The sequence below is a fragment of the Mixophyes fleayi genome, chromosome 3, assembly GCF_038048845.1.
Source record: "Mixophyes fleayi isolate aMixFle1 chromosome 3, aMixFle1.hap1, whole genome shotgun sequence".
NCBI lineage: Eukaryota > Metazoa > Chordata > Amphibia > Anura > Limnodynastidae > Mixophyes > Mixophyes fleayi.
Genome location: NC_134404.1, coordinates 83,795,794 through 83,823,272, shown reverse-complemented (window position 1 = coordinate 83,823,272; position 27,479 = coordinate 83,795,794). Strand labels below are relative to the sequence as shown.

Here is a 27,479-nt window from a genome sequence, read left to right as displayed (position 1 = left end):
CTCACACACACTACATTCATTTAGTGGCTCCTTCATGTGCACTACATTCATTTAGTGGACCCCACTGAAACACTACATTCACATAATGGCCCCCACTCACACACTACATTCACTTAGTGGCCCCAACACGCACACCACATTCACTTAGTGGCCCCCACACATACACTACATTTTCTTAGTGACCCCCACATGCACATTTAGTATACTGGCCCTTTGACACACTACATCCATTTAGTGGCACCCACACACACACCCACTGCATGCATTTAGTATACTGAGACAAACACACACTACATTCATTCAGTGACTGACAAACACGACATTAATTTAGTGGCTGATACACACTACATTAATTTAGTAACTGACACACACTACATTCATTTAGTGACTGACAGACACTACATTTTTAGTGGCTGACACACACACACACACACACACTTACTACTTACCTAGCTCGATCCGCCCGCGAGCTGTGTAGTCTCTTCACATATGGGATGGCACCTGTCACGTGGTGCGCGTCACAAGTGACAGTAATAGAGAGCATATCGCATAGTAGAAGGGAGGGAGGGGGGACAGATCGTTAGGATCCGCGGCCAATTGGAGAAGGTGGCTGGTCCTGGGGGAGGGGCCAGCCACCTAGTACAGACTAGGGACTAGCCCAAAACCATCTTTTTTTGTCCGGCCCAGCCCGCCCCTGATTAAGCATATTGGGTCGTAACAGTTTTTAGGACCTATGACCACGTTGACTTTCTTACTCTGAGAAGAAAACTACACTTCTCTGCTCAAGTACAGGTGAGTCTGCTGCCCCCACTACTGATTCCACCAGAAAAACTGTTCGGTGCCTCTCCAAAAGTACAAAGTGAGAGGTGGACCCAACTTACAATGATCATTCACCCATCTCACTATGTTGTTGCATACAAGTAACCACAAACTCATGCTGTAGGTGTAAACAAACATTTGAAAATCGGAAGAAATGCCTAGGTGCAGTTTGTATGCAGTATGTTACACCTGTAATGGTAGCAAAAGAGTGACTGTCATTAACAGCAACTTTTCTATCCTATCCATGGCACTTATTTGAAGCCGTGAGGTCACCCATGATATTTGTTGCTAAGATGCCTCTCACATTGGTGGCAGAAGCTCCACTATCAGGCCTTCTTCTCCTCAGAAAAGCAATGATACTGCAGAGTTTAGAGCAACAGTTGCACTGTAACCGTGGGTCCAATACATTCACCCTCTAACACGTTAAGGCTCTGGTTTATTCTTTGTAAACAACTCTTCTGCCACAGAGCAGTCATTTGAAGAAACAACCTGCAGAGGATAATTTCAGTCCATACAAGAGCAGTTACAGCTTCACTATTCTCAGTCTGTCCTAGTCAATAAAACTGAGTGGAACAAGTGCTAGAACAACCATACTAGGTATAAAAAACAACTCCTGTTGCTCATCTGTAGTTGCAACTTAAGTTTTACTTGTCCTTATTTACTTACCAGTTATTTGTGACTTGGTCATTGGCCAATCATATACTGTCCAGGGAATATGTCCTTTAATTCTGCAGTTTTGAACAAGTCTTAAAGGTCCCTAACAATTTTGAATGTCAGAGAACTGTTGTAGTGAGAGATAATGCCACCAAGTACTTTATCTATTTTTGTACTGCACAGTGACAACTGTTACAACAAGTGACAACAGTGACAATATACAAAATAGCAAATTCATTAACAGTGTAAAAACTTGCACTGAACCACCAGGCACTTGCTTGCATTGTCTTATATGCACTAGACAGATAAAAGCTAATTGGTTATTGTTTGATCTAGTTTAATGCAAAGTTTGCAACTAAATGCTATGATACTAAATTATTTCTATAGATGATTCCACAGCATCAGAATTTCAAATTTTATAATTACATATAACTGGATACTGCAAGGAAAGAATGTGAGCTGAAGACTCTGTGATTATTCCTTCCTGTTCATTTGTTGGGATTAGAGATGCTCAAACTATTCAAGCACCTGTAAAATTCAATTGAACTGGGTATGTTTAAAGGTCTCAAAATTGTTTGTGGTTGCACATGATTGGAGGCCAGCTTGTTTGCTGTTTGACCTACATTTCTAAGTTCTCCATCAACTGAATATAAATTGGGATATAGCTATTGTATGTTTCCTCTGAATGTGCTATGTGCTACACATGACAAATTCATTAAATGTGTTTAAGCCATGTAGATATTCGATCTTACACATACGTTGAGCAAATTCAATTTTGAGAGGTCGAACATGCTTAAGTGTCAAACAGGTTTGATGAACGTTGGACAACCTCTACCCTATTTGAACAGGCTCATACCATGGTCAAATCTTTTAAAGTTTGAGAACCATTGTCAAAATGGTTTGAGCATCTCTAGTTATGCTCCCAGATTTTGTTCGTCTGTTTAGGTGTGTTTCAGACAAATCATGCTATAATGTTTATACTGTATATACTGCATACAAGTGTAATTTTTGCCCAAGTATGTCCATCTGTCCTCATTTACAAAGAACCTGAACCTTGACCAAATCTACATCGTTATTGTAATCTGATACTCAAAATTTTTGGAAACACAAAATGAAGTTGACTACATGATAAATGGCTGCCAATCTGGGGGTAGATGTATCAAGCTGAGAGTTTTCCAGCGAGTTTGAAAAAGTGGAGATATTGCCTATAGCAACCATTCAGATTCTAGCTATCATTTTGTAGAATGTACTAAATAAATGATAGCTAGAATCTGATTGGTTTTTCAAACCCGCTGGAAAACTCTCAGCTTGATACATTTACCCCCTGGAGTTTAAATCAGGCATAGCAATGATTAAAAATAATTTCCAGCTATGGTAGGTCAAAGTGGAAATGCTTTTTATGTAAAGATCACCTGTGAGAAGTACTCAGCACACACAGACCAGAAAGCAACCATGTACACCTGGATAGAAGAAAAACATGCAGGCTAAAGTAGTAATCTACTTACTAGTGAAGGAAAACCATCAAAACATATGCGGAAAACACTGCAGACATTTCATTATAAATTTGATTTAAATAGTAAAATGTAACTGCTATGCAATTATTCAGCATAGATGTGAAAGCATCAAGAAATGCAAGAGCTTCTAAACTAAAATTTAGACATTTTAGAGCAGTTGAGAGCAATCAGAGAGATCATTAATGGTAGCAATATAGTAACTATATTAACGTGCAGCTTTTCTGAATTGATGCCACTTTACCTGGGCCACAATCAGAATAATCTTTGGAATCTATCAAAGGTGAATATATTGTTGAATAAAACCACATGAAAAACTCACAGTAGGAAAAGAAAGCTGTTCATCAATTTGGGTTCCTGATCTCTGCAATACTGGGCTTTGTTGTCCTCTCCAGCTCTCACACAACACAGGATTCTAACTCTCTGCTCTATCTGTCATGCTCAGGACTCTCAGGTGGGCAGACTCAGATCACATGCTCCTGCAGAAGTTCTCTCAGAGTGAACCCCAATGCTCATACCACTCATCCCTGATATGTCAGTCTAACAGCATCATGTACTGTCAACTATCTTTAGCTCTCCTATTGCCATCAGTATCAGAACTCAGGCCAACTCTGGATCTCAACTCGGAACAACATCTTCAGCTCCTCTTGCTATCACTGGGTTGCAGAATCTCCCTCTGGGAACTCAGAATAAAGTTGGTAGATAATTGTCTGCTATGATCTAAATTTCTCATATCAGCTATGGGTAAAAGGAAACAGTTTCACATCTCGAAGGTAAGCGACTCTATTACTGAAAGAGGAGTTGTTATCTCACGTACCAAATTGGGTAAATAAATACTTAATCCCTGTCATATCTACTTAAAATGCTCATTAAAATGGCTTTTATAATCTACTGTACTGTAAAAAGCAAAAGCCACAAGGGTACTGCTACTTAAAGCAAGGTAGAGCAGAGGTAACTTCCATTAGAGCTGCAAAGTACTTTGTGACTTTCATAGATAACTACTCCACACACGCAAAAAAAGCATATCTAATTAAACACAACACTGAGATGCTAGAAAATCTCAGAGCTGCGTAATGTAAATAATAAATAAAATAATAGATCATTTAAATTCTTCTACTATGTATTAGAAATGTTGGTTTTGGATCTGTATTAACTTCATGTTTTGGTTTTGGCAAATCCGCCCTCGCATGTTTTGGTTTTGGATCTTTTTTGTTCCTACATTATTATTTAACTTCAATAACACTAATTTTAAGTTATTTCCAGTCAATTTTGAACACCTCACAGGTCACAATATTATTCTCATCCACTTCCAGCCAAAGACTGCAGCGAGCTGGCTGGATACTAAGCGACAGAGCAATGGCACAAACACATGGCAGTTCATAGCACATGTAGGAAACATTGCCTAACTGCAGTGGCAGAAAAGAAAAGGGGTGCAAGCAGTGTCGGACTGGCCCAGCGGGCTACCGGTAAAACCACCGGTGGGCCCCGCTACCTTACAGCCACACCCCCTTTTAGTCGTGGGTGGAGCTTACCTGGAGGCCTGTTGACGTCATCCAGGGTGCCCGCAGTCCTCTCCGCAGTCCCCGCTGCTGCAGATGACTGGCTGTCAGTGACAGCCAGTCATCTTTCAAATACGATCGCAGCTGCGATCATGTGACCCGCCCCCTCCTCCTGTGATGATGTTCCTGCCGCCGCTGAAGGGAGAAGAAGCAGAGAGGCTGCAGCATTCAACATATGGGTAAGTAGACTTTAAACCACTTGTTTATATTGTTTGTGCTACCACTATGTATATATATACATACACACACCATATATGTATATATAGATGTGTGTTTATATATATATATATATATATATATATATATATATATATACATATATATATATATATATATATATATATATATACACACGTATATATACATATATGGTGTGTGTATGTATGTATATGTATATATATGTGTGTATATATATATATATATATATATATATATATACACACATATATAAAGTGTGTGTGTGTGATTTGAGAGCACTATTGCATGGCATACGTGAATTGGGGGCACTATTGCATATGGAATATGTGATTTGGGGGGCACTACTGTGGGCATAATATCAATTGGCGACACAATAGCATGGCATATGTGAATTTTGGTTATTACTGTGTGGCATAACATTGGGGCACAACATTGTTTGGGGACACTACTGTGTGGCATAACGTTGCTTGGGGGCACTACTGTGTGGCATAATGTTGTAAGGGGGCACTACTATGTGGCATAGGGGGGCTGCCTATCTATACTAAACTATAGGGGGGCTAACTATGCTAAACTATAGTGAGGGGGGCTGCCTATGCTAAACTATAGTGGGGGGGCTGCACAGAGAACATTAATGTTGGAGTTGGTTGGAGGGAAATAGATCTATTTATCAAATGTGAGCACTATTACTTTAATGTTGAGGCTGGAGAGAGGCCTAATTATTAAATGTGGGTGCTGTTGATTTAATGGCAGGGATGGTTGGCGTTTTTAAATGTACCCATTATTTTTTTCAAATAGGGCCCTCAACATTCCAGGATCCAGACATGCCACAACTAAAGAAACCAGCAGCCACAGGTGGTAAAAGGGACAAGAATAGGTAGGACAGTCTGTCAAATGTTCTGAGTCTACTGCAGGCTTGGCTAACCTGTGGTACTCCAGGTGTTGTGAAACTACAAGTCCCAGCAAACCCTTACAGCAATAAGCTGCTATATATTGGCAAAGCATGCTGGGGCTTGTAGTTTCACAACACCAGGAGTGCCACAGGTTAGCCAATCCTGGTCTAGTGGGACAATCCTGATTTTTGGTGACTGTTCTGCCCAATCTAAGGGACAGGTCAACACTGTGTACTCTTTATACACACACTGCATTTTGTACATACCACGCTATGGTGCTAGCTGTCCTTCATGGGCTTACCACTCCCCCCTCTAGTGTTTGGTCACGCCTCTATGATGGTTGGCAACACCCCCTCTGGTGGGCCCCTAGTGTTGCAGTCCCCCGGTGGGCCCTTCATGCCCCAGTCCGACACTGGGTGCAAGATGGAATTGTCCTTGTGCCCTCCGACCCACCCTTATGTTAGATATTAAAAAGGACATGTACAGTTTAACAAACCAAGCACTCCAGTGACAAGGAGTGTCAGTTTTGTGGCTGAAGTGCTTGGTTAGTTTGGGCCCACACAAAACAAGCTGCCAATAGCTTAGCTGCCTTAAGCACAACAGTGCTGTCAATGAACTCTAGAGTGGTAAGATGTTGCTGTCATCATCCTCACACAATATTAATTGATACCCGCTTGAATTCACCATTACAGATGTCTCTGTCCCTAGACTTGTCCTTAACCATATCCCAAGCCCTAAAATAATAGTGTCCACATGTGAAAAGCCTCCATAATTATACTGTTCACCATGTGAGTTGGTGACCTAATAATATTGTTGAGCCCTGAACTGTCAACTGTTACACAAGCTGATAGACCAAGGCCAAAATGTCAAACAGTACAAGATGGAATTGTCCTTTGGAAATATGTTAAAAAGGTTTAACAAACTCACACAGAATCAGGAGGGATAGCAAGTAAAGTTTAACAAACCAATGAACTAAGACTGATGGCTATTCGCTGTTCCTCCTCTGAAGCATAGAAAGGGTTGAATTCCACCTTGTTACCACCTCTTGCTTCAGTTGGTGGCAGTGCAAATTGTATCCTACTGTAGCTGCAATCTAATCGACAGAGTAACTGCACAAATACACAACAGTTCAGAACACATCTAGGAAACAATGCCAGACACTAGTGGCAGAAAAAAAAAGTGGTGCAAAATAAAACTGTCCTTGGGCCCTCCCACCGACCCTTATGTTGGATCTTAAAAAGGACATGCACACATTAACAAACCAAGCACTTCAGCGACAAGGAGTGCCAGTTTTGTGGCTAAAATGCTTGGTTTGTTTGGACCCCTACAAAACATGCTACCAATGGGCTTAATGCAGCTAAGCTAACAGTGCTGTTAATGAACTCTATAGTGGCAAGTTATGCACCAGTAGAAGTAGTTCTTTCCAATTATAAGAAGAAGGTCATTGTCATGCCTGGGCATAAGACTAAAAATTCCACCTCTTATGTGTGGAATTCATTTTATTCAAATCCTGATAACAGTTGTCTAGCCATTTGTAGAGTTTGTAAAGCCACAGTCAGTAGAGGTAGGGACCTTAACCATCTAGGAACCTAAACCATGTTACGTCTTTTGAAATGATTTCATGGCAAGCTCTTGGGAAAATCAGAACCTTATGCTAATAAAATAACAACAAGCAGTCCAGCATCAGCGAACTCCCTTCTCTCAGCTAGATCCCTGCACCTGCAATCTACACCCCCAACACCATCATCAATATCCTCACTAGTGATCGGAATTAGTCATGCATCCAAGTTGCTAAGGTTAGATGACTCCTCCCCTATCCAGGACTCCTCAGAAGAATCCTTGAGCATTAGGCCCGCTGCTGCTGCTCCGGCTACTGGGGGTGTGTCTTGTGCTGGTATGCTTGTCAATATTATGGGTAGAATGGCATGTGAGCAATTTCATGTTTTTCTACAGTAAACTTTCCCTTTATTAGATAGGTGTTTTTTTCTTTACCAATGTAAAAGCTTGTTTTTTGGATTTCAGCTTCCCTGACTTAAATGCCCTTAAGCATAGGCTTTAGTAGATGATGTAGAAGGATTAGTTTCATTATGACTGGTGCCAGCAGCTGGCTGTCATATTGATGGCGTTGAGCTATGGCATTGGAGACTGACAAGAACACTGCTACTCCTTCTGTTTCTGTGTGAGCAAAGCAATGGCCCTGAACAAGGACACTGGAGACTAGAGAAGGCCAAGAACACTGCCACCCCTTCTGTTTCTGTGTGAGCAATGGCACTGAGCAATAGCACTGGAGAATAACAAGAACACTGTTTACTACCCCTGTTTCTGTATGAGCAATGGCACTGGAGACTGATAAAAACACTGCCATCCCTCCTATTTTTGTATGAGCAATGACACAGAGCAATGTGACTGGAGAGTGAAAGGAAACTGCCACCCCCGTTTCTGTATAAGCAATGTCAAAAAGCTACGTCACTGGAGACTGATAAGAAGAACACTGCCACCTCTCCTGTTTCTGTGTGAGCAATGGCAAAGAGCAGTGTGACTGAAGAGTAACAAGGACACTGCCACCTCTCCTGTTTCTGCACGAGCAATGGCAAAGAGCAATGTGACTGGAGAGTGACAAGGACACTGCCACCCCTCCTGTTTCTGTATGAGCAATGACACACAGCTATGTGACTGAAGAGTGAAAGGAAACTGCCACCCCCGTTTCTGTATAAGCAATGTCAAAAAGCTACGTCACTGGAGACTGATAAGAAGAACACTGCCACCTCTCCTGTTTCTGTGTGAGCAATGGCAAAGAGCAGTGTGACTGAAGAGTAACAAGGACACTGCCACCTCTCCTGTTTCTGCACGAGCAATGGCAAAGAGCAATGTGACTGGAGAGTGACAAGGACACTGCCACCCCTCCTGTTTCTGTTTGACCAATGGCACACAGCTATGCCACTGGATACTGATAAGAAGAACACTGCCACCCCTCCTGTTTTTGTATGAGCAATGGCACACAGCGATGCCACTGGAGACTGATAGGGACACTACCACCCCTCCTGTTTCTGTATGAGCAATAGCACAGAGCAATGTGACTGGATAGTGACAAGGACACTGCCACTCCCCTTGTCTCTGTATGAGCAATGGCACAAAGCAATGTGACTGGAGAGTGACAATGACACTGCCACCCCTCCTGTTCCTGTATGAGCAATGGCACAAAGCAATGTGACATGAAAGTGTTAAGGTCACTTCCACCCCTCTAGTTTCTGTGTGAGCAATGATGCTGAAAAATGGCACTGGAGATTACCAAGAACGCTGTTACCACTTCTGTGTCTGTCTGTGAAATGGCGCCGGTTCTCTATGGAAGCAGGTACTTATGGAAATCAAAACTTTTGAGATCCGACGAAGAGCCAATGACATTTTGCCTCGATTTCAGTTCCGAGGACACGCAAAATTACCGACCCGGGTCGGCTCAGTACTCGGATTGCCTAAGTTTAGGGAGGCTCGGATTTCCAAAAGCGAGCCTGAGCATCCCTACTGTGTATTGATAATGGAGGGGAGTAAAAGAACAGAGAAGCTGACTCTCCAAAGCAAAATGGAGTTGCAGAAATAAACACACTCATGTGGAAATGCCAAGAAGTATGCCAATATGTGCCGACCTTATAAAGAAACTCTGATACAAGCACTAAGGACAGCAACTTACTTACAAAATTGACCTACCAATGAAATTAATAATGCCTTCACATTATGAGCTGTGTAATGGCAAGAAAACCAATATGGGCTGTTAGAGATTGTTTGGCTGCAAGACCTAGGTGCCTAGCCCAAGTGAAAATCACTACAAATTTGAACAGAGCAACATAATTTATTTTCAAAGTATTCAAACAAAGAAAATTTTAATCCATGAAACCTGGGAAGTAACAGTAATACACAGAATGTATTTTGATGTGTCTATTACCCATGTGATTGCAATTTGCAAATTACTCCAGAAGAGGTGTTACAATTGCTGGTGAGAAGAGATAGGTTGGACTCTAGTATTAACCCAGATGACACTCGTAGACCAGAGGTGTGGAGTCTAATGAGTTCCCTGGTATTCACCAAGAACCATCACAAGGCAGGATGGGCTTTGCTGCCGGAAACTCACAGGTTGTAGTCCACTGGACTGTCTCAGGATGTAGCACTGTGAACAGAAGAGGTGGATACAGAAACAGGTATGCACTGGAATCAGTGAAGTGTAGTCAGAGCAGCCAAACTCGGTACACGTGGAAGCAGCGGAGTAGCCAAACAGGAACAGCAGAGTGGTCACAACAAGCCAGGTTTGGTACAAGTGCAGGCAGAGCAGGCAAGGAAAATAGCAAAATCAGTGTCAAAAAGTCATGTCCGTACACAAATATCAGCCAGTGAAATGTCAGACAGGCAGAGGTTCAATACACTGGGCTCTGAGGAAACACACATGGAGAGGAGACTGGAACACAAATTGAGGAGTAGAACCAGAGGTCAGATGCAGAGGAACAAAGTTGATCTGACACTGAACAAGTGTTAGAGCATAGATTATGTAGCTGGCTACATTTGAAAAGACCGCCCTGACTACCAAGTCTCGTGAGCCAACACCCAGAAGCGCCGCACAGCAGAGCGAGTGGGGATGGCGCCGGAGCCAGCACAGGTAAGTTCGTGACAAGAGACAACTGAACTGTGAAGGTTAATTAAAAGAAATTCCATCTCCCCAACACTCATAAAAGGTTACACATAAAAATATTGAAAGCTAACTCTTGGAAAGAGGTCAACCACCACAAAAGGATGCCACGAAATTGTAAATGGTAGCACAAGAAGCAATTGCACTTTTAACTTTGGTGCTGCCAGCCTATGGCTGGTTGTGCGAAAATCGGGAAAAAATTGCTTGGAGTCCCCCCGATTTTCACGCAACCAGCACTAGACAAGCCAGCCTAGGAAATAAAAAAAGCCGCTAACTCTATTTACAGACTTAGGGGAATTCCCATGCTTTCATGGGAAACCCTTTAGTCTTTAAATAGAGCTTGTGAATCTGTTTATTTCAGTCGCGGCAGGGTGCTTGTATTAGATACAAGCACAGTATTCAACGTCAAGCATGTTCCGGTTTGAATTTACAAATCGTGGGTCCTTCTAACCGAAAGCAAGAAGACTTCAATCAAGATGGAATTAAAAATGGGGGGTCCTCCTGACCCAAAGATCAGAAGATTGTTTATAAGCATTGACGTATGGTATTACAAATATGGAGATCTATGTGACCCGAAGATCAGAAGATATTTTCAAGCATGGACTATTGGATGTACAAATAAATTGGGGACATTTTCATGGACCTTATTTGGGAATACAAATTTATATGGACATGGTTTACAAGCAAGTTTAAAAGCTGCTGACAAAAGAAGAAGACTTCATATTGGTGAGCATATGGGGTTTAATTATTTTTAATAAATAGATGTGGCATTAAAGAGGGTGTTTTGTGTATTTATTGGGGTTTTATTAGTTTTATTAAAATGTTGTGGTTTTTTTTACGAGAGAGTTGTGGATTATTTAACATTTTTATTTGTGGAACTACAGGTCACAGTAAGGCATGGGTGTCAGACCATGTTGGCACTTGTGGTTATCCAAGTGTCATCATCACCTGACTGCCATGGGTATGCTGGTGCTTGCAGTTGTAAAAGCACTAGCATGCCCAGACTGTTTAAGGCAGCCCCACCTGGCTGTGCCTTGTAGTTCCACAAACAAAAATGGCATCTGTTTTTTCTTTTTTACACTATATTCGCTTGTAGGAAGAGCCCTAGTGCTTTCAGCACTGGACTGGTTATTCCTAGAGGGGGGAGCCCACACATTTTTTTTTGCAGACCCCACTCCCTAGGGAATCCAGCCCAGCATTGAACAGTCTGAGGTTGGTTTGTCCTTATGACAGGAGGAACCCTGCAGCGTGTCCCCCTGCTATGATGCCATCTGCCCCGACTGAAAATCAGAGGGGCCCCATGAAAACATTTTCCCAATATTTTTGCCACCAGCAGTAGGTTGGCAGCACTACGGTTAATAGTGCTTAAAGGTGGGACCTGACACTTTTTTAAAAAAAATAATATAATGTTAGTAAATCTAAAATCGCCAGAGTTTTGCATGTAAAACCTGCAACCAATCATAAAGGATTCTTGTTTTTCAAATGGCAATTTTCAGCTAAACACGGGAGAGTTGAAATCGCAAGAGATGAACAGCGTTTTTGAAGTTCAGACAAAAAATCGCTACTTAATACAACTTTGGGATTCAAATCGCTGGTTATCTCCCGCAATTTGCTGCGATTTTAAATCTCTGAAAAATTTGGACCTTGATACGTACACCCGATGTCTTTATTTTGAGTTGCACACATCTTAAGGTACGTGCAAGCATATATCTCGTGTATAAGTATGCCCTAGGCAAACTTCAACATCAACTACAAAACTACCAGGTTTATGCAGGTGCAAAATTAACATCTCTTAGCTAACATATTTCAAATCTAAAGGAGTATGCATGACTTGCATGCAATTACTGCTCTTGTACTTTAAAGCTCCTGTTCTGTTTCTGTACATGATATGTGCAACTCTAAATATAGACACAAGTTGTGCGTACATGAGGTGCATCAATTTTATGCAATTACATGACATAAATGCACTTATGCGCAATGTTATAGCAGACCTCTGTGTGCAAGCTATAGTAGGGTATTTATTAATTTAAGCAGGAAGTCAGAGCCTGGAATGAGAAGTTAAACCAAGTCATCTTGCATGGAAGAGCCATTAGTAGAGATACCTTTAAAAATATCTCTCCAGTTTAAAATCCATTCTAATTTCTCCCATTTAATGGCCACAAACATGTCCATAATACAATCATCAAAAGACCATGATTTGAATTCACAGTTTTAAAATTGAGGGTTGTGTTTTCCATTAGTAGTTCACATTCAGTAGTCGCATTTTACAAGTAAAACAAAAATGTACATATTAGGCTCCAACTTCCTGGAGCTGGTTTGCACATGTTCGAGCATATTAACCTGTTTTGAAATGGACCAAAGAAAGTGAAAACTCCTTTTTAACTTGAATTCTTGAAGGCCAAAGAAGAGGGGACTTTATTACTAGACAACCATCAATACTAAAAGTACATAGGCAAACAATTGTTCAATATCTACAATTCCAAGGCTAGACATAAATACTGCAGTAGAAATACTATACATAAAAGTTGCAGTTCCCTCTCAATGTTACTTGAGTTCTGCTATGTGTCATTTGCTGGAAATTGAAATTACCAGCAAATGTGACAAATTTGACTGATTAAGTAGACAGGGCTGCTGACAGGGAGGACATAAAACAACTGGATTATGTTTTGACTTTGGAAATTGTATCAGGTTACATCAACTACTGATGGATTTTTTATTTACATACATGAATTATGGAGGAAAATCAAATGGATATAAAGTAGTCACAAACAGAGAACATTGATATATGTACTAAACATAATTTTATGAAGTACCAACTTTAGAGAGACTGCAATACTGTTCAACCAGGACTATGATTGCAGATGCATTGATCAAGCCACTACTAGAGTTACAGCATACACTGATAATTCCATAGCACCTAGAGTATTCATACTTACATGTAACTGATTACTGCAAGGAAGGAAAATGGTTGGTTGGCAATGTGAGTTCAAGTGTTACTTGTGACTTTGTGTTTTTTGCCTCTCTTTTCTGTTTACATGTGTTACAAACAAGTCATGCTGGAATGATTCCCCTGTATAGACTGAATACATTTATGTTCTTGTTCCCCTAGTGTGAATAAACTATGGGGGAATTTAATTGTCCGTGTTACTTGCAAAAGTAACACAGCGTTAAAACTATTACCGTTATTACGGTAATTCTGAGCTGGCGTTAAAGGTACCGTAAAAACAGTAATTAGTTTTAACGCCGTGTTAACAATTGAATTCCCCCCTATGTTCTCATTTAAAGTGAACATGCACTCAGTTGAAGATCAGTATTCACATTTAACATTCCATTTGGGGATCATTTCAGAATACACCCCTCCTCCCGCTAAACATTTATACAAGTGTAATTCAATGCAATCTAGAAAACATGACACCCATGCTGGGGGAAGTAGCACTTTATTGTCTATCCTTTGTACCATTGTTGTTAGAATTAATGTGATGTTTTAAGTCATAGTTAAAGGTTAGCTCCACATAAAATGAATAAAAAATAATCAAAAAATTATATATATCTATAGAAACAAAGGGCGGCATTTAACTGCCAATCTGCAGAGAAAGAATGCAAGCAGACTAACACATTTGCGCAACAGTGCACTTAGTTTAAAGATAAACTGTTGGAGGACATATGTGTGACAAAATAATGCTATAGAGGTTTGATTTAGCTTACATTATTTGGAAGTGCCTTTTCCCACAGCTGTAGGGCCCTGTATGTAGGAAGAGTAATCAAACAGAAGCAGATGATGAGAACTCACCTTTAAAGGGAAGGTGGGAGTGTCATCTGCCCATCGAGCTAGGGCTGTGGAAGGAGTGTCAGTTATAAAAACCTGTTTGTTTCACTGTTCAGTGTGACAGATGCTAGAGAAGCTGGCCGGTGGCTAGAGAGCTGGTCTCTGTTTATTTAGTGTTTAGGGTCACAAGAAACTGTATGAAATATTTATGTTCCTTTACAACCCTGACATTAAAACAAAGTAAAGAGGCAAGAAGTTAATCGCATGTGTCTTTCTAATTTACTGCAATATTACCACAAACAAGCAAGGTCTTGCCTTCAACTTTATCTGCTCCAGTATATATGATCCCCTTATTATTAGAATTTAAATATAATGCCACTCATTATAGCAGCAATTACGAGACCAGCAATTGTTAGTTATAAAGGCATGGTTCTAATATCTTCATTTGTACATGTTCTTTTTATCTTTCATTATCATATATCGTTGGATTTCATAGTATATGGAAAAAAATGACATATACGGTGACCTGGTAGAGATATATTGATGACCTTATTTTCATATGGAAAGGAGATAAGGATGAACTTGATTTTTGCTCATACCTCAACAATAATCCCTATGGATTTAAACTTAATTTGAGACTAGCAAAACAAGTGTCAATTTCTTAGTTCTGAACATATTTATTAAAAAGGGCCAAATTAATACAATTTTTAAAAAAAACAACATACTGTAACTCATATCAAATCCACTAATCATCACCATTTCAACTGGTTAAGTAGTATGCCTGCAGGACAATTTAAAACATGTGAAGATAAACTTCACTGATAAATAATATTTCAACTCACAGGCAAATCAGAAGAAGGAATTATTCCTAAAGAAGAGTATCCTCATAATTTATTAAATAAGGCATTAGAAGTGGTAAGGAAAAATGGATAGGGAGGTTTTATTGAATTAGAAATTAAAGAGAAGAAGAGAGGGACATATAATCTAGCCTTCAATACTCGTTATAATGCACATTACAGAAAGGTGCAGAATATCTTTCAGAAATATTGGGTATTATGTAATAAATACCCCGTCATAAAACTATTATTTATGAAAAGCCTATTTTCCTAGCCTGAGAGACAAATTAGTGAAAAGGCCAATACCTAAACAGATGACTGTATAAAAACATAAGGATTTCACAGATGCATTATGTGTATAACCTGCAGAGCAATTAAATGTGATGATAGTAAAAATACTGATTTTATGAGTAAAGTAAGTGGGTATAAATATCAAATTAATGATTTTTTTACTTGCAACTTTAGGAACGTGGTTTTCCATCAATGCATATGTGGAAAACAGTATATAAAAAAGGATTCCCTAATCATATTCGTGGTACTGACAATCACGATGAAAGCAAACCCGACAGCAGTATGCCCGACTGAAACACTCCGAAGCTGACATGCAGAACCGAACTCTAATGGCCGCTGTTACAAAAAAATAACTTTTCATAACAGCGACTATACGCGTTCCCGATACTAGTAAATGGCGTCACTGTAAAATGCGACGCTACTATTAATGCTGTTAAGAGAATATACAAGAAAGCGCCGGCTGTACAATGTAAAAGTGTTTATAAAAAAAACATTGTACAGTCGGCACTTTCTTGTATACCTTAACATCATTAATAGTAGCGTTGCGTTTTACAGTGACGTAATTTAATACTACTGGATGCGCACATAGTCGCTGTTATGAAGCGTAATTTTTTTCTTTAACAGTCGCAATTAGAGTTTGGTCGGACATGTCAGCTTCAGAGTGTTCCAGTCGGGCATACTACTGTGGGCGTTGCTTTCATCGTTAAAAGGTACCCAACCCAATCATATGGTATCTGCACTATGCCTTTATAACTAAAAATGGCCGGTCTCATAATTGCTGCTTTAACGAGTGGCATTATATTTGAATTGTTTTGTCTGTGTTCCTATTTATGAAAACAGCTCCGTTTATCATTAATTTGTATTGTGAATATTAATATTGGGTGTGGTTGCACTGCTGTTCTGTGTTAGGGCTGCAGTTTCAAATATTCGGAGCACTTTAAGAATTTTTTGCATCCAAGACTGCTACAATTGCTGACCTTAATAAATCACCAGCTTTAGCACACATTATGGAGACCTGTTTAGAGGAAACCATAGTTCCTATCTTGGTAGCGGCAGTCCCAACCAATTATTGTTATCTGTTATTCATTGCTCAAGACAAAAGTGCAGGGGAGGTGGAGTGGGAAACTGCTTTATAAAAAAAAACCACTTATACTTAGGGCCCACCCAGTGGAAAGAACTCGCTCATTTGATTGTATTGCTCCCTGGAGTAGTCCAGATTTGGGTTTCAGAGTCCTTCTCATCTACTGCCCCCTGGAGATGGGTAATTTCTTCTATAAGAAATTTCAGACATATTTCTGGTCTTGTTTTGGAGCATCAAAGATGGCTTATCCTGGGGGATTTCAATGAATGGATCAATGATAAATTCTACCCCCTCTCCAAGGCCTCTTCTGCGCAATGGACACTATGGTCGTTACAAAAGTTATTTCCTCTGCTACGCAAAGTTGTCACAAATTTGATCTTGTTTTCCAGAGTGGATTAGAAGACACTGACCTAACGATAAACCCAGTTACTTTATTAGACCATAGCCCCATTTGTAGTAACCCCTCAAAATAGATCACTGAGATGAACAATTTTTGTCCACTGAGGGGGGCTACTCCTCAGACTACTAGAGCAAATCTGGATCTCTCTGGGGTAATAGGTGCCTGTTAGGAATCTTGTTCTCTTGTCTGTTCCTGTAATAGAGATGGGATGACAATAATGAACACTATCGCCATTATTTGTATACAACCCCTTGTACAACACCTTGGTTTGATGACAATATTGACAATATGGAGGGGTTGTAGTATGTTTCCAGAAGAGTTGTATGGTAGAAGATACGCTAAAACTAATCAAACATACTGATGAATGCCAATCCACAATCACCAGTAAGAAGTCTTCTGTCAAGTGAGATTATTACAGCAAACAATAGACCAGCAATAGACCAGCTCAGCTTTCCGTACAGTGGAAAGGCTTTACAGACCAGCATATCAGCAAATTCATTGCAGCTTGAATGGGTTGTATCAGGCTGTATTTTTCTTTTACGATAACATATCCTCCATTGGGGGTTGGAAACAGTGCTATCAAACAAGTTCCAAGGTTCCAATCTTGTAAATGTGGGCTACCCACCCCTTTGGGTAATAATCCCTGAGGAAGCTCACTACCTTTTCGGCCACGAGCAAAATGCATTGGATGACTACACTAACATCTATTCATTCAGCACTGTCAAGTGCTAAACATTTCCATTCCCTTCATTCTAGCATGCTAGATCGCTAATTTCAGCTCACTGAGCACGCAACCGCTGTCTGCGAGGGATACCTAGAGCGTGCATACGCCACCTCCGTCACACACAGGCTGTGTGTCTACGTCCTGCACCACTGTATAAACTTAAGGCAGGAGACGCTGTCAGTCTGTAGGAGGGACCCCCGCCCATCGGACATCTATTACCAAGCGCTAAGTTACCCCGGATTTCCTACAGACTGTTTGGGATATCTTTTTTCATATCGAACATTTCTTTTAACATTGCCTCAACGGACATGGCCTCTAGGTCCACTTAGTGCACCTATTCCAATGTCAGTACCGATTTGGGACATCTGACTCATTTTGATCTGTTAACAATCAACAAAGTTCAAAGGGCATTTGTCTATATTGACATATTGGACAATTTACAATACGGGTTACACTACCCAGTGGACATTGATGTGTACGGACTGATACCATTTCACTACCTGTCTATATATATATATATATATATATACCTGTCTATATATATATATATATATATATATATATATATTTTGTCTGTTTCATATACTGTTTACATAGTGTTCATGTCATTTCTTTTTTGGTTCCGGCCGGAATACTTATCCTGTACATTATGTTTTAATAAATAACATCAACCACTCATTTTGTCACACATGCTATACCTTCTAGCGCCCAGAACCTGATATACCACGTATCAATCACTTACTCCTTCCCCCAATCAGATCTCTGCTGCCTCTATCTAATCTGTGCTTTAGCACCATTAGGGTGCCAGAGTAACAGCTCTTCTGTATCCAGCACTGTTATTGTGTATTATTACTTCCTTGGTTTGACTTGGCTTCCCTTGACTATTCTTCTGGATTGTGCCCATTTCTACCGCCTGTTGTGACCTTAGCTTCCTGACCATTCTCCTGAATTGCGCTATTCTTGTATAGATTAAATGAAGTAAATACCCTAACTAAAAAAAATCTAAGTCAGAATGGCAAAATATAACAAAATAGATGGCATACCTATGTTAACAAAGATACACCTAAACTAAACAATTAAATATTGTTGAGTTCAATGGTATCATTAAGGCCGAACGGTATTAAAGTTTTTAATCTGAAGATCCAAAATGCTTCACACTTACAGAGAATGTTGAAACGATCCCCCTTCCCTATTAGTTAGATTGATCTGTTCAATTGCTCGTACCTTTAAACCTTCTATTTTGGTTTTGGTTTTGGTTTGGAATTTGATGCTAGGGGATAGGTCTTGTATATCTGTTCACCTGCAGTTCAAAAGGTTTCAATCAACCATTAAAGGTCACATCTTTTCAGAAGATCTATGTAGTTTAGGGTAAAGCTGGACTAACATATTACAAACTATAGCTCCACTGTAAATAAACTACAAGAGTGCACAAGACCCCAGTCCAACATAGCAAGAAAAGCAAAGGTAGCAAGAAAGCAAGTAGTGCAAATGTAGGGTCACACACCTAGTGAAGTCAGTCTCTCTCTGACCACCACTCAGGTTAGGCCACCTAGAGGTTAGGTTCACCTATAGCAATGCTTGTTCTTAGTCAAAAAGCAGAGAGCAACCGTTTCAAGCTCATTTGCTTTCATGAAAGCAAAACGTGAAACAATAGCTTCTGTGATGTTAAGTTAAGGGTGAAGTGGGCTAAAAGAAATCAAAATGCACCACCTATTAATCAATACAGTAAGAGTCTTTCTAAAACAGACTCTCTGCTTTAAAATAGCATTGCCTAGCAAAACCAATAATATTAAAAACTTAATATTCACAGTGTTGTTGTAAATTGTTTCCTCTTTTGGTCATACATGCAGATTTAACAAATGTAAAAAGTTCAAGTTGTGAAAATAATTTTCACAATCAGTGAAGTAGTTTCCACTCCAAGGGGTATATTTATTAAACCGCGGGTTTGAGAAATGGAGATGTTGCATGTAGCAACCAATCAGATTCTAGTTAACACTCATTGAGTACATTCTACAAAATGACAGCTGTCACAAACACCCAGCCTGTCCCAAAAACAGCAATCTGAACAGCTGCCCGTGACTGCCGTCACCTTAGTCACTTACCAATGAATACACCTTTTCTGTCACCGCAAAGGATTTATTATGGTGTCCTTACGTTCACCAGAACCACTTATTAATCTTTCACACTTAAATTATATACACATGTAACATGAGCCCTCCTGGGTTTCCTAAGTTCATAAAGAATTACGGAAAACACATTAGATTAAATGTATTTAATCTGAAAATGATTCCAAAGTTTAGTTACAAATATTAATAACAAGACATAGAATATATTGCTCAAATAACTTTCAGAAAATTAAATAGGAAATTAAATCAGAGTCACTGCTTACTAGTGAAGACCTGGGGGTAAATGTATCACGTTGAGAGTTTTCTGGCAGGTTTAAAAAAACAATCAGATTCTAACTATTATTTATGTAGTACATTCTACAAAATGATAGCTAGACTCTGATTGGTTGCTATAGGCAACATCTTCACTTTTGAAACCCACCAGAAAACTCTCAGCTTTATATATTTACCCCCTGGTGTGTGAGGGAACACGATTGAAAATATGGGACATTTCAGTTTTGATAGACCCCCTTGTAAAAATGCACAATGTAATGTCTGAAGCAGAAGATTTTATACCCTTCTTAAAGGCTCTTCACCCCCACCTAAGGAATTTCATTTTCAATTAAGTCAGATTGATTCCCAAAATGACACAGAGCTTTCCGAAGTAAATTATCTATCACTAAGAAATATGTTTGGGAACCTCAGAGAATCTCTCACTTCTGCTCTGCTTCAGTGGCTAGATGGTTTACAGCTTTGGGGCTTCAAACTCCTCCAAGATCCTTATCTATCCCGGGCCTGGCCAATTTCAAAAGATTAATGGCACTTGCGGAAGTTCAAACTTATGTCATCTAGTAAAGCACACGTTGAGATTACATTACAAGGTTGCATAAAATATTCACATTGTCATACCTGAATTCAACAGAAAATAACAATCACACCAACTAGAATCTGATTGGTTGCTATAGGCAACATCTCCATTTTTTTCAAACCCGCAGTTTAGTAAATATACCCCCAAGTCACTGCCATAGTACAAAGGTAGTCTTGGAACCTGTTCACTTTTCAAAACTGCTTTTAACTTATTTTGATTTAAGCAGGCAAAATAAAAAAATAAAACAAAGTTTAATCAATCATACCTCAAAATCCACATCACCTAAGCAACTAAAAGTTAAATATGGCCCAACAATCTTCAATACATCTTCTTTGCTTTCATTTTGAATTGTGAATTTTGGCAGAAAAGGATCCCACTTCTGCACAATGAACCCGACAGTTGTACCCGGAGGAGCTTGCACTTCCAGCTGAAAAGAAAACTTCAATTAGCCTTAATGCCAAATGATGTCTTTTTTAAAAGGGCATCTAAAACAGTAACTTTCAATACCCTTGAAATTAGAAGTACGCAGAGGGAGACTGTCACTTAGGGCTGGTTGTCAAAGCAAACCATTCAGCAATATCCATCCTCTGCAATATGTCCATTATAAAACAAAGAAAGCTGACATTTCTTCTGTGTGTGTCAAAAACCATCACAAATGCAGCAAAGTGTTTAATTGTGCACAAAAATGCATTACTCAAAGCTCTGTGCATCTGAATGGAAGTGGCAAAGTAGTTATGTGCATGCTTATGTATAAATACACATTTATTTGTTTAAAGCACTTTTTCATCAAATAATTGAAGTTTGCTTGAAAGAGCAAGCGCAAAAAATCTGAAAACATATTTTAAGCAAAGAAACAGAGGATTTGGGCCCCATGCACTGGTATTATAAAATTATTTCTGACAGGTCTTTCATCTTTTTTTTTTCTTTTGAAAAACAAATTACTGCAGATAATTTTATTAATAAGGCACATTTTATATGGGAAAGCAGATTTCTATTAATATAATACATGCATTGAAATTTATAGCAGTATCACACAGGCACAGAACTGGAACTTCTGCCTCTGCTGGGTTGCGGACACTACAGGGCCCAGGGATTAGGGGGCCTCATTGCTAAATTTGGATAAGGCACAGCAATTGTACTCCACCCACTCGGACCCACGCTCTGCTCTCTTATGAGAGCAAAGCAAGCGCCCAAAAAGGTGGAGCAGAATCATTGGGCCCTCCTCCAAATATTGCTATTAGGTCCAGCAATGCCATGTTCTGACCCTGGTGAAACAAACAACAAAAATAATCCTGGTGTGTCCTCACTCTGATTATTTAAAACAAAAATGAGGCTCAACTGAGCAGTATTTTAGGAAAAAAGCAGAAAAGTTAAAACGTTAAAATTATGAAGGCAGTGTTCCTAAAGATGGTAGCAGGCTAATCTTTGAAGTGATGTTTTTACTCTATCTACCATGGCCATATCAAAAAACCTTGTTGTGCACAAGGCAGACAAATAGGAAAATAAAAGGTACCTCCTCCTACTAATCTGTGCCTGTTCTTTGGGTCACCTACCTTTTGGATTCTGGACATGTCTCCTGTGGCTCTCCTCCATTCCAGTGGCCGCAGACTACTGCATCTCTCCACCATACTAGTGGTATTATCCTGCAGTCCACAGGCTATCGCATAAATCCGATTTCACCATTCCAGTGGTAATCTCCTGCAGTCTGCAGACTATTGCATCTCTTCACCATTCCAGTGATATTGTCCTACCATCTACAAGCTATTGTACCTATCAGCTCTCCGCCTATCCAGTGGTATTCTCATACAGACTATTTCATCAACCAGCTCACCACCATTCCAGCTTGCTCCTACTCTCTCCAGTAGGTCTCGTTTAGTACTCCCTAACAGGGCTGAAACCTGTCGAGCACAAGCTACAAAAACCAAACCTCCTTGCGGGGGTGTCTGTCGAAGACCATCTGCTTCGTTAGATTCTGCACCTCTGCAAGGAATAGCACCAAACTTGGCAGACCAATGATCTGATGCTCCCTTGGAACTGTGACAGATCCAATACAAAATGGCAGAAGCAGCTGGGCCCCTGCAATTTGTGTTAGATAAAGCAGATAGAGAAGGGGAGCCTCAATGTTCACTAGATTCTCTAGTGGCATCCAAGCTAGCTCTACTTAAAGCCTTTAGCAGAGCAACTATTATAATAAGCCAATTATTTAATTACATCAACAATACCTGTAGGTCTAGGTTACTGACCAGAGCAGGCTTGGCAGTCCTTGCTCCCAAATCTTTTAAGTTCCCAAATCTGACAGACGCAGACCTTTTTGGGCATCAGTTTATAGAAGAGGTCAAAGCATGCCATAAAGCCTGAAAATTCTTCTCAGACCTCAAGAAAGTGAATGAGCCTTTCAAGAGGCCTTTTCTTCAAGGGGGTTGGATTTTAAGAACCATTGGTCCAGCCCAAGACTTCCAAGGCACAAGAAGAGCTCAAAGAGGCGGCATTCCCAGATACTAGCAGAGGATCAGCCACAAATACATGGATTAATGCTAAGAGAGGCTGCAGTTACAGTATATTCACCCATATATCCTCTTCATCAGAAAACTCTTACAGAGTCATATCTGTATTGGCAGCAGATTACCACAGACAGGTGGTTGTTAAAAACAATCCAGTCCAGGTTAAACCTCCCTTTAATTTGTTCCTATGCCAGACATTTCATAGTCCTCAGTTAGACAAAATAATGGCAATGGCTCTATGGCAGGGAAAAATAGAACTGGCGAACCCAAAGGCTAGACCAGCCAATTTCCTATTGTCACACTTTACACAGAGAATATCACCGACTGGTATTTGCACTACTAACCTGAGAGGCGCGGAGTCTAACACACCACCGGTGTTCACCAGGGACCCCCGCAAGGAGGTTTGGGCTTGGCTGCGTGCGATGTGCAGGTCGCGGTTCTCCCAGGAAGTCACCAGTGCAGCGAATAGGGTAGTCAGAAAGGCCGAGTCGAAACCAAGGAAGCGAGGTACCACGGAGAGTAGGCAAGCGTAGTCAGGGACGGTCCAAAGGTCAATACCAGTGCGGGCAGCGAAGTACAAGGGAAATCCGGAAGAGAGGTCAAACAAGCCAAGGAGTCTATACACAGGAGTTCAGGAACAGGAATGCAAACTAAATGCTGGAGCAGGGTAGAACCAATACTCTGGCACTAGACAGGTGTCAGAGGCTGCTTTAAGTACTCTTAGGTGCCTCCTGGTTGGGTTAGGGAGATTTAGGCGGTTTAGACATGCTGGCTGCAGACAGGTGAGTAGAGATAGAGTTCTGCTGCTAGGCAACAGGACGTGGATTGCGGAGAGAAGGTGCCCATCTCCGGCGCCTGTGGAGAGCGCGGAGACGGCACCTGACACCTATAAGAAAACAAGACGGTTCTATAAGAACAATCCTGAATGTCAAAGTTTTGAATAGAAATTTGAAACCGAACATGTTTCATAAGGAAGGTATCCCCATTGAAGAGAACACTTATTTCAGTGGACAGTTATGGTTTTTGGGCTATATACTGCCTCTACACTTTTACAAGAGTCATGAAAGCAGTGGTGTTACATATCCGTCAGCAGACTGTCCAATGTATCATATACCTGGAGACATGCTATTAGTGCACTAAGACATCGATACCCTTTTGAGACACAGGGACTTAACTCTTTCTCTGTTAGCACACCTGGGGGTAAATGTATCATACCCCGTTTTTTTAATCTCGCAGGAGATCGGCGTCTTCACAGCTAAAATTTAAAGGGGCGATGGCTTGTAAAGGCAAGTTTGCAAGATGAAAAAAACGGGATATGATACATTTACCCCCTGGAGTTCTTTGTGAGCATTCCAAAGTCTGTACTGACCTCTTTCAAGACCACCACATTTCTTGGGTTCAACCTAAATACCCATTTTATTTCTCTAGCAGTATCACCAGGAAAATGGCTAGACACAAAGGACTGCATTGTAGAAACTTCAAAAAAGTGCAGAATGTCTTTCCACAACGTATCAAGTATTATTGGGAAGATGATTGCAATGTTCCCTGGTTTTTGACATGTACCTCTGTTCTGCAGAAAGCCTCAAGGTCTCCTGAGAACTTTGATTCATGCCTGATATTCCTGGTTAGACATCATTCATCTAAAATATGGGTGCTGTACCCTGTATGGCCATCCAGAGTCTGGTTCCTTCTGATCAGCCAATTATGCATAGGGCCAAAGATATCCCTAGGGTTATCCAAAGACTGCTTCCAATGCCAGTGACATCCCCATGTGACACCATTATTGATTTCCTCCGGGTAGACAGGCATGGAAGCTTGCATCAGATAGTTGAACCAGCTACTCTATGAAAAATACTATTATCACATTTTACAATTACTAATAGATCCCATTTACGTAGGTCTCTCCTATTTTTACTACTAATAGTAAAATAAAAACATAATAAAACATAATTTTACTTCCTTCCCTCAGAACTTATTTGGCATACCTATACATTAAAAATTAAATTAAGGTGCCCACCTACTCTGCACTCCTGGGAAATACCTCCACAAACTAAAAGACAAAAACATTTAAAGAGGCACACTATACAAATGTGTAAATATGACATCACAGTGCAAACTTCTACCACTTTATAACTAAACCCTTTCATCACTGAATAAAACTCTTCTGTTTTACACAAATAAATTATGTTGGACTAAATAGTTTCTGAACCACTCTAAAGGAATTACATTTTTTACATTCTTACTATTGTTTTTAATATTTATTTTGATTAATATGCCTGACATCATTTTCTCTGAAAATGTATTAATATTTTATGTCATTTCTTGTATTTTCACAAATGACAATATTTTCATTAGGGACTTATATTGGAACTATTTTTATCCTTACTAGGACATTTTAAAGGGTTTAACAAAGAACTTGTGTTGCTCATCAAAAATTGCTACGATTAGAACAAGCGTGATCAACAAAAAGCCACTAACCTCTTGTAAGTAGCAGGGAAAGCAGCAAGTAATGCACCTCAAGGGTCTAATAACTGTGATTACTTCCCGGCCTGTGTTATTAGAAATGCGTATGGTGAAAGGCCGTAATGGTGCACACAAGTTTTTATTAAGATAGGCATTTTCTTCTCTTGCAAAATAAAGTCTTTGTCCAAAGTTGTCCTTTATTTCATACTTGTTGCTCTTTTCAGTACCGAGAAAAACTGTGAAAACAAAATTATACCACTGCATTATAAATGTTACATTAAGTATAAATAGGCAGTGCTTTCAAACTACACTTGCAGTATACTTTCGATTATGTTTGTAATTTTAAAATCTTGATGTTTTCTTCTACTTTCTGTTTTGCAAAAAGTAAAAAAGATATCTGTTTTTGTTGAGACCGTAACTCAGTGTACAGGGAATTTAAAGGCTAGGGGTGGCATAGGCAAACCGAAGGGGGGTTTCCTAGTGCCTGAAAACCCCCCTCCAAGCCTGAGGCACTGTATAATTGAGGTGGCTGTACCCTGCCCCCGCTTCACATGGCTCTGCTTGAAAAGGGAGAGCTGCATGTACCTAACAGTAGAGCATGCAGCATTGCCCATGTATATTATAGAGATAAGAAGAGTTGGAGTGCAGCCAAGCACTATCTAAAATTATAGCCATGACCCCATGCATGCTTGTCGCGCCCACTGGTGGCATGGTGTGGAAACCTCCCTCTACAAATCCTGCGTTTGCCCCTGGGTGGGTTTTGTTATGTTAGACAGCTATTGTGACAACGGAGTGCCTTTGAGGGGTAATGTATTTGTGCAATGTTTTGGGTTTTTACAGCTAGGTAAATAATGCACCATTTTAAAGATAGCGGATTTCATAGCATTGCGCATATCAAATAGAAGTGTGTGCTGGGTGTACTCAGAGTGGCTTCACAAATATGGCTGACTTCTTAGCATAAAAATGTTCTTCTCTGAAAGGGAGTGTATTAGACATTCGTCAGCCACAATGGGGCTGGTAGGTGTTTTTGGGCTGGTGTGGGGTACACTGTACTAATATTAGCCCTGATTATATTAGACTGATTATAAAGTTAATTAGTCCATGCTCTGCCAAAGGCTGCAACTGTATCTGTTTTATTGTTCTCTGTGCTGCTGCGAGTGGCTCCATAAGCCAATAAATAAACAATTTTATTTTTTTTAAAACAGAGTGCCCCCCCATTATAAATTTTAACCAGACCTAGCGCTGCCAGGTTAGGCAATATCAGGGGTCAAAAAGGGTGGGGTCCCATTAAATGTACAAATACCAGCACTAGACTTTGCCAGCCTGGGCTGGTGGCATTATAGCAGGGAAACCCACAACCTGGGGTCCCCTTGCCATCATGCCAAACCAACCCAAGCTAGTCAGCACAGGGCTGAATTACCTATGGAGATTGAGTCCATAAAAAAATTCCAGACCCCACCCCACTAGGTTTAATTAAACTTGTGCTTAAAAGCACTAGGGCTTTTCACACACCCCTGGGGCGGTGAGAGTGGGGTAATAATATTGAATTCAATGATAAAAATAATTTGTCCCTGAAGCACAATAGGTCCCAGCATGACCTGTCTACCATTAAGTGCTTGGGCACGCCAGCACTTGTAGTATTACAAGTACCAGTATACCCATGGCTGTCAGGGCATGCTGGCACTTGGAAATCCACCAGCATGCCTTAGCACCCAGGGGAATTTGTAGTGCACCACAGAAAAATGTAAAGTAGACACACACACATAAGTTTAAAAATAATTTTATTTGAAATAAAAACACCGCAAAACAACCCTCCATAGATCAAAGCAGCAAGAGGTATATACATAATATTAGAATATGTTCCCACATTAAAATAAAATAAAAATTTGTTTATTTTAATATAATAATAAAGCATTTCAGATGTATTCATCAGAACATTTTAGATTTATCAAAACATATCAGATTTATTTTAACATAAAAACTTCATGCAAATGGATAGCCAACAGTAATAGAAAGTAAGTTAAACTAGTGCAATAAGTGCTCAAATCAGCATATACAGATAGACATAAATGTTTTAAATTATCAGAGAAAATTGAGGAATCAAATTAGTCCCTCTCTGATGAAAGTGAAATGTCTTCCAT

General features: G+C 40.0%; 1 protein-coding gene across 1 annotated transcript in view; it reads right to left on the bottom strand.

The window, feature by feature from the left end:
* The window catches only part of LOC142143151 (phospholipid scramblase family member 5-like), a 49,363-nt gene extending 22,323 nt beyond the window's left edge, over positions 1 to 27,040 (bottom strand). The window contains exons 1-3 of the mRNA XM_075200863.1: positions 26,989 to 27,040; positions 25,354 to 25,574; positions 20,640 to 20,801 (exon numbers count right to left, since the gene is read on the bottom strand). Of these exons, the coding sequence (XP_075056964.1) occupies positions 20,640 to 20,801; positions 25,354 to 25,574; positions 26,989 to 27,040 (435 nt within the window). The remainder of the gene's footprint in view (positions 1 to 20,639; positions 20,802 to 25,353; positions 25,575 to 26,988) is intronic.
* Between the last annotated feature and the right edge of the window lie 439 nt (positions 27,041 to 27,479).